This window comes from Etheostoma spectabile, chromosome 9 (assembly GCF_008692095.1).
Source record: "Etheostoma spectabile isolate EspeVRDwgs_2016 chromosome 9, UIUC_Espe_1.0, whole genome shotgun sequence".
Taxonomy (NCBI): Eukaryota; Metazoa; Chordata; class Actinopteri; order Perciformes; family Percidae; genus Etheostoma; species Etheostoma spectabile.
Window position 1 is genome coordinate 30,762,295 of NC_045741.1, and position 8,732 is coordinate 30,771,026.

Below are 8,732 nucleotides of genomic sequence, written 5' to 3' on the forward strand. Positions count from 1 at the left end.
CTGGCCACCTTTGATGAGGGTGTCTAGTGCTGAAAGGCCGAAACACCCCCTGATTTAAAGGTACACTACTGATGATGTGTCCCGAGATTTACAACTTTCCACAACTAAAATACAGCTCTCATGCCACTCTCAACATCAAGGCAAACGTCATGTGCATACCATCTATTGGCACAATGGACAGTTTACCATCATGTCCCGTGTTTCATAATTCTGTATAAAGGCTTGAATATTGCCTTTAAAATGAGTCATGTCACTCTAAAACCCCATCTTTCTGATCATCAATATACTATATATACATACTTTGAGATTGTATTTATTTATTATGTTGTAAAAGGTTCTCGTAGACGTGAAATCTGAACTTGCACAACGCTATAATTCATTTTCAGCCCAGACAATGTGAAGGAGCGTCCTTGGTATATATTTATTATCCGGGGCACAGAAGCTCCACACACATCATTGGGGTGAGATTTCATTCACTCTCTTCACAGCAAATACACAAGTACATCCAATCCCAGCAGTGCTTATTGCTGCTGGTCACTTCTCCACAGTCATTTTCTCTTAGTTTCCCTTTCTCCGTTTGTCTTTCTTTTCTCCGTCTCGTGAGTGCTATTTCCATCCAGCCATCGCCGCATTTCAAATCAAATCAACACCGCTAAAAATAAACTGTGTTTCTATCAGAGAGGTGAGTAAATTAGCATACTGACGTTGTAAAGCAACCATTCCAAACAAAAATACACATACTTGTCAGTATTAAGTGTCCTTAAGTGTCCTACAATAAGTGGAATATGGATATTAGTGGGGCTGGGTATCATTAAAAAAATATTCAATACCGGGACTTGGATACCAGTTCCTAAACGATACGTTTTTTAATACCCATTTCATAAAAAGAAAAAAAAATTACACATGATGCAACAAATTGTTTTATGTATTTGTTAGCTCCTACTTTTCCCTGTGCATCTCTACAATATGCAACGTTAGACAGCCAATCGCAGACATCATTAGATCTTGGTAGAATCATGCTGCTACGTTTGAAACAAGATATTTGTATTGACCCATAACGATACGTAATTAAAATAATTGAATTTACTTCCATTTTCTTTTGATGGATTTTCCCACCATTTTATGAATACAACTGTAATAACAAATGAAAGGGATGTGTCAGCCAACATATTGATTAATTGAAAAAAGTAGTTACTACCAATTGATTTATTTATTGAATTCAATCCTTAGCTGAGTACGACTGTATTTAGTTTTTCGACGCTGTGTTGGACAGACAGGACATCGCTTTTGCTGCTTCGGCGTGAAGCAAGCATCAAAACATTTCGTGTTACCGTGGAAATCTGATGAAATTCCTCCTTTCCTGGTTTGCTCGCCCTCATAGGAAGCAGTTGGACGGATTCCCAAGCCCAGGCCTCTCCCTCTCTCTCTCCTCCAGCTGAGGTGGAAGCAGCCATTCTGGATGCGCTGACTTGTTGTTAATATGCCTACTGTGATGAGCTGACATTTGCCGGCGACAGCTTTGTTCTGCATGAGTGTGCCGTGTCTGCTCGAATCACACCGCGGACCAACTCGTGATGATTTTCCGGCAAAATGCAGTCATAGTGCGCACCTCCCCCCCCCAGGCATCACAAAAAGCCATTTCCTCTCTGAAGGTAGGCTATACTTGGCAAACAAATAAAGAGGAGAAAATTACAGAAAGAGAAAAGCCTGCTGTTTCCTGCTGAAAGCTGTTCCCGTTTCGGCCTGTTTCATGGTTCTACTTCTGCAAATCCCGTCTTCAGCTTTGGGATTTACAGCCAGGCTCCACTCTCTCTGGCCAGGTCCATCGATCTTTCTTCTAATGCTTATCTAATAGCAAGTCGGGTTACTCCACATCCATTTTTTGTCTTTAACCCCCTTTAAAACCTTTTTATCCTTTAAAGTTCCCCTTCAGCAGCTTTTGAATACTCATATTTGAATGAATATTTGATAGCTACACATACTGTATATACTCTGCATCTGTCTGTTGCATTAAATTATTCAAAACCCATCATGTTTTTAAGGAGCAGATGGAGATATTCTAGATGTCTTGAGCATCAGCATTTGGACAAGCACATGTCCGGGGCTTGGACAGGCCCACCCACAATGTTCACACGTACAGAGAAGACTTTATCTTATGATCTTGTGGGCATTTAAGCCAGTGAGTGTGTCATTTACATACTTAGCTCTGATTGGGCTGCTGTTTGCTTCTGGCTGCCATTATACAGTAGCTGTGCAAGATGAAGTAGGTTCCAGAGCGGTGTTTTCACGCATCGTTTTACTTATTTGAATCCTGACAGGAGAAGACTTGGGAAGCTGTTTATCACGACAATCTGCTTTTCTCACAGTATGTAAATGAACATAAACCCGAGTGTACTTGTATTTCTTGAAGGAATCAAAATGTGTCCAGGTTGGGTCTCCAAGACGTCAGAAGACTTTTGCATATTTAGGATTTCAGTTAGGATTCTTTCATTCTTAGTTGACTAGCACCTATAGGATTTTGTCAACTAATCGATTAGTTGATTTAATCGACAGAGTAGTGCCATTTGGGAGGTGGTTGAGACTAGAAAAGCACAATATAAATGTAGTTCATTAACCATCTGTAAAACTGAGTTTCAACACAATCCTGCAAAATCACCACTTTCAATCTTGTGTTCACCAGAAATGTGCTCATAAGTTTCTTGGAAATGAGTAATTAAGCATGAATAGGCATAAAAAAGGACTAATACCAAAACCACAGATTAGTCGACTAATCGGCTAAGAGGGGACAGCCCTACAATTCACAGAAAAAAAGTCATTCTGTCCAGCTCCAGTGAAGGGGTGACGCGTTCAAGCAACTGGAAGGAGCTTAAAGTAGAGCTGACGAAAGCAGCCAGTTAAGTTGGTTTGAGTTTCTGATAAGCATTCCTCGTTGACTTGACCCTCTGGCATGTCCAACTAAGTGGAGGACCCTGGGTTCAGCCCCAGCATGCTAGAGAGATAACCCATCCCGTCTGGCCTGACAAAGGAGGGAATGGGAAAATTGGAGGACGTCTGGGCTACCTTGCTTATCCTGCTGGGTGCTGGGTTTGGTCCCTTAGCTCTAATGAAAATCTCTCAGTTGTAACTGAGACTGGGTCTTCAGTCACAGACTGGGTCTTCATTCACAGCCCATATCCAAAGGGGCGTCACCAACGGACGCGGCTCAAATGCTTCTGGGCCCAATTGGATAGTCCTTCAACCAATCAAACAACGATCCTGGTGACGTAGCAGCGACAGCTTTTCCCAGGCTAATGAAAATCCTAAATAATTCAGAAATGCTAAGTCTATGGCAACTGGTCAGCCGATCTGGAATCTTGCTCCTTATGAGGTCATAAAGGGCAATGTTACCTCCCCTTTCTCTTCTTGGCCCTCCCATGAGAGAGAGAGACATCGTGGCTTTTAAACCAGCAAAGTGGCAGTTGGTCAAGGCCACAGCCCCAGCCTCCACCTTGCCCCCCCCTCTCTCCTCCTCAAAAGCTAAACTTGGCCACTTGACTCACACACATTTACACACTAATGGTGCAGCATAGAGGGCAACTCTGGGTTCAGTGTCTTGCCCAGGACACTTTGACATGGGATTGAACCATCAACCTAAGGTCTACATAAAAGAGACTTCAGATACAGTATTAGGGACCACTAAGGTCTATATAAAAGAGTCTTCAGATACAGTATTAGGGGACCCCTAAGGTCTATATAAAAAAGTCTTCAGATACAGTATTAGGGGACCACTAAGGTCTATATAAAAGAGACTTCAGATACAGTATTAGGGGACCACTAAGGTCTATATAAAAGAGACTTCAGATACAGTATTAGGAGACCACTAAGGTCTATATAAAAGCATCCAAAGAGCACCACGTCATGGGACCTTTGAGGAAAATCTTTTTTTGGATACTTGGGATAGAAACAAAAAATCTTAAAGGGCCTAAAGCAAGTCCAGTTGTCCTTCAACAACAACAAGCACCATTAGATAGACAGTGACGACAGAAATCTTAATACTACAGCATTCAATTATATTTTTGACAAAAGTAAGCTTATGACAAGTTTGTGGATGGTAGCAACATGAGAATGTTTTTTTATGCCACATCTGGAAATATTCCGATGTTCTTTGCATCTTTTACTTTTCACAAATGACGATATGTAAACACATGAACCCACTGGTGGGGCCAGCAGGGATGTAAAAGTGAAACACTCTGCCAGCTGGCTGCTAGGTGACATTTAACCTTATTTGCAATACAGCACATCACACAGGTGATTGATGGGTCTCCCCACTCAGTCTGACGTCTGTCTCCGTCTTTCTCTTTCAGTGAGCTTCATGGACTGCGGGAGAGGGAAGGTGTGGTTCCAGGTTGGAGATTCGTCTGATTTCAGGGTGAGCGAGGAAGGTACGGTCTACGCCCTGCGCCGCCTCAACTTGGTGGGGAAGGGAAACGCTGTGGAGGTGGTCTACGCTCGAGACCTGCAGTCCAAACAGGTCTGGAAGACCAGAGTGCACCTCCACGTCCGTCCACATGGCAACAGCATTGGACCTGAACAGGTAAAAAGCAATAACAGCCAGGAGCCGTTTCCGTAGACTGCAGAACAACTTGCAGAACAAGATTTCACACAGTCCAAAGCTGAGCTGAAACCTGATTGGTTCTAAGAGCTTCTAACTCTCCAGCAGTAAAAAAAAAAAAAAAAGTCTAGCTTTACTGCATGGTGAAGAAAGGGCGTTTTCTTGTGTTTGGTGTTAAATATTGAGATAATAAAAGTATAATTTTTCACTATAAGCACACCCAACATCATTTTGTATAGAATACCTTGAACTATTAGTCACACTAAACATCATGTACAGATGGAAACTTTTGATGTTTGATATCTTATAGATTAAATGAGTACTAAATTATCTCCAAAAAGAATGGATTTACAACCGCAACACTTTTGTTTTTTCCTCCATTTTTCATGAGTTGAGCTCAAAGATCTTTTTCTATGTACACAAAAGTCTTATTTCTCTCAAATGTTGTTCACAAATCTGTCTAAATCTGTGTCAGTGAGCACTTCTCCTTTGCCGAGATAATAATCTGAACGCACACACTACTTTTATAACATTCTTCTCTCTTAGACTGTAAAACTCTTATAATCCATTACAGGTGTGGCATATCAAGATGCTGATTAGACAGCATGATTATTGCACAGGTGTGTCTTAGGCTGGCCACAATAAAAGGCCACTCAAGAATGTGCAGTTTTTCTGTGTTGGGGGGGTCAAAGGGGGTGTTAGGTTAGGTTTCATCCGTGAAGAGAACACCTCTCCAAAGCGCCAGACGGCACCAATTTGAGCATTTTCCCACTCAAGTCGGTTACCATGACAAACTGCAGTCAGGTCGAGAGAGAGAGAGAGAGAGAGAGGGGGGGGGGGGGGGGGGGGAGGAGGGAGGAGGAGGGAGGGATGAACCCTAACCATAGCCGCACATACTGACAGGTTTTCTGGTTTTTACTGGCCAGCCATATGCACACCTGTGCAATAACCATGCTGTCCAATCAGCATCTTGTTATGCCACACCTGTGGTGGATGGATTATCTCGGCAAAGGAGAAGTGCTCACTAACACAGATTCAGACAGATTTGCGAACAATATTTGAGAGAAATAAGCCTTTATTGTACATTGTGTTCAAGTCTTAGATCTTTTTTTGTGCAGTATATGTATCAATAATGGAAATAATTTGTAGTTGCAGTCCTAATAGGGTCATCAATACATTTGTTAGCTTGGTTTATGGGCTGTAACAATAAAGGGTCATATTCAAGCAAGAACAGTGTACACATTGGAACAGTGCACACAGATTTTCTGTCCCTCAGTGAATATGCAGTGCATAGGTCTGCGTGTCCTAAGGTATTCGATAATGAGTGTATCATTAACACCTAGAGGACCTGACCGTGTTAACCAACACCTGGGTCAGAGTGCCAGCCTGTGTGTGAAGCCTTTCTGAGAGAGATCTGTACATTTTGACAAGCAGCATCATAAAACAGCATGATGGGAGGTTATTTACCCCCAAGGCTCCGGTAATGATGGATGAAATCTGCACGGATATAAAATCAGCTTTTCCAGCCCAGCAGGCATATGAGGTGGGCCAAGTGCTGATTGCAGAGACAAAAGGCAGTCAAACAGCCATCTGTTAGTGTGTTTCATGTACAACAGCGATAATAAGGCCCTCTGCAATTATTTAGACAAGACGCTGGCCTTGATTGGCTGTTTCGCTAAACACAGCCCAGAAATAGCCAGCCGCCATATGCTTTAGCTGCTATCAGCGCTCGCTGCAGTCGGTGAGGAGGAGAATCACTGAGAGTGAAAGAAGCTGTCAACAATCCTTCATAAGGAGAAGTCCCGAGCAGCCGCCATGGCAGTTAACAGCCAGTCATCTGCCAGGGGAGCAGTGTCAGCACTGTGCCCTTCAAGTGAGAGCCGGAGCCAGCACAAGGCTCGTTATCCAATCAAAACGGAGAGTGAGACAAACGGGCCGCCGAGCTCCAGACGTCAGGAAAATCACTCTTTGCTTGACGCATCAGACGGGCTCATTTTAATTATAAGGCTGCGCGATATGAGGGAAATGTGAAATTTTGGACTGTCAATTCAAGTCAAGTCGGGTCAACTTTATTGTCAATTCGGCAAAATGTGCTGGAAATACAAAGCAATCGAAAATACTTTTTACTCCGGGTCACAGTGCAATAAGGACACGTACAACAAGTATACTATAAAAGATAAGTAAAATATACAAATACAGATAAAAAGATAAATAATATATACATTACAAGTTAAAAAGATAAGTAATATATACAAATACAGATAAAAAGATAATTAATATAACATTACAATTTAAAAAGATAAGTAATATATACATATAAGGACAAAAAGATATACAAATTAGACTAAATAAAAATTATGTATATATAACTGGTTTAAAAAAAACCTTTTTCTACACTGTATGACACCTTCACATATGTACTCTGTATCTTTTTCCATGATGGGTAAATAATTCAAACCCAGCATGTTTTTAAGGGGCAGATGGAAATATTTGAAAAATGTCTTGAGCCCCATTTGGGGAACCTCTTTCCCCTAAATCCAGTCTGACATATTTTTGGTCATTTGGACACGCATGTTTTGGGGGCATGGCAAGGAAGAAAAAAACAATGTTAAGTTGGGTATTGAGCAGGTAAACTGTGTGACTCAAGGAGAAGCTCTTCCTTTTTCCTTTTCATGCTCCAGTGAACCTTGCACACACACACACACACACACACACACACACACACACACACACACACACACACACACACACACACTGACAGGTGGTGGTCATTTATCAGACAGACTATAATGAGAGCATTAATCCGAGCCACGATGAGGTAGAAATCCCGAGCACCAAGCCTTCCCTGTGTGTGTGTGTGTGTGTGTGTGTGTGTGTGTGTGTGCGCGCGCGCGTGTGTGTGCGTGTGTGTGGGGGTGTGTGCGTGCGTGTGCGTGTGTCTGTGTAACGCTTGTTTACTGTCTCTGCAGGTAAAGCCCAGTGATGCAACACTGACTCAGCGGGTACCAGAGATCTTGTTTCCATGGCGCAGCGTGGTTGTCAGGGGCGATGGCACTCTGAGACGGGTGAAGAGGGATTGGGTCATTCCGCCTATCAACGTCCCCGAGAACTCGCGAGGACAGTTCCCCGAGGACCTAGTCAGAGTAAGACACACATATAAACACACACACATACACGTCTTCCAGTCGCTGTGAGGACCCTGTACTGACTCGCCCTGAGGCAAGGAAACAAACAGTTATAGAGCACATCCATTCCAAGGGAAATACAACCCCAACACAGCCCTAGCTGTGATTATAACAATCAAATGCAATATAAAAAGACAACCACGAGCCAATGAATCTGACACGCACAGGAAACAAAGGCATGTTGTCAGTCTACTTTTAAATGTTAACAGCGAGGAAGATCTAATGCAATGTGACAGAATATTCCAGCAGCTGGGAGCATGGAAACCTACAGCAGCGTCATCTTAACCCTTGCAGGAGCCCAAAGGCCCGCACCAGATGACCTTAGAGTTCTGATAAGCTTGTCAGAGATGTGCTGTGGCGCGAGGCCATGGAGGACTTTTTTTTTTAGACAAGAAGTCAAATTTAAAGTATGAATTCCAGAAGAAATTGGGAGCCGACGCAGGCATCTTAGAACTGGTGTAACATGATGCCATTTTGTCTTTTGTTAAAACCCTGAAAGCAGCATTCTAAATAAACTGCAGCCCACATTCTTTGTAGGCTGAACAGTGAGCACCATATTGCAAAAAGCAAATTTAGATAAAAGCATGAACTAGTTTGCATGCAGCTGTGACAAGAAGCCTCTGACTTAACCCTTGCGTTGTCTTCTTGGGTTAAAAAACTGACAAAAAAATTGAATGTTTGTTCCTTTTTCAGACTTTTTTTTTTTTCAATTTTCACTAACGCCACCTTACTACCACTAGTTTTACACTACTTTTTGGAATTCATGGTCAATACCCCTCATTTGTTTAGAATTATGCCTAATAATGGAGTTAAAAGGCGGAAATTATGAATTATTTTGATTATTAGTTAAGATTAAAGGAACGTACAGATGAGTTTAGTCAGGAATGAAAGTGATCGATTGTATTTGCAAAGAGCGTTGTCCATCCATCCATCCATCCATCCATCCATCCATCCAT

At 42.3% G+C, this 8,732-nt stretch overlaps 1 protein-coding gene across 1 annotated transcript in view; it reads left to right on the forward strand.

Moving 5' to 3' along the window:
- The window catches only part of LOC116695487 (cadherin-2), a 101,935-nt gene that overhangs the window by 47,262 nt on the left and 45,941 nt on the right, over positions 1 to 8,732 (forward strand). Inside the window, exons 3-4 of the mRNA XM_032525782.1 lie at positions 4,344 to 4,573; positions 7,561 to 7,734. Of these exons, the coding sequence (XP_032381673.1) occupies positions 4,344 to 4,573; positions 7,561 to 7,734 (404 nt within the window). The remainder of the gene's footprint in view (positions 1 to 4,343; positions 4,574 to 7,560; positions 7,735 to 8,732) is intronic.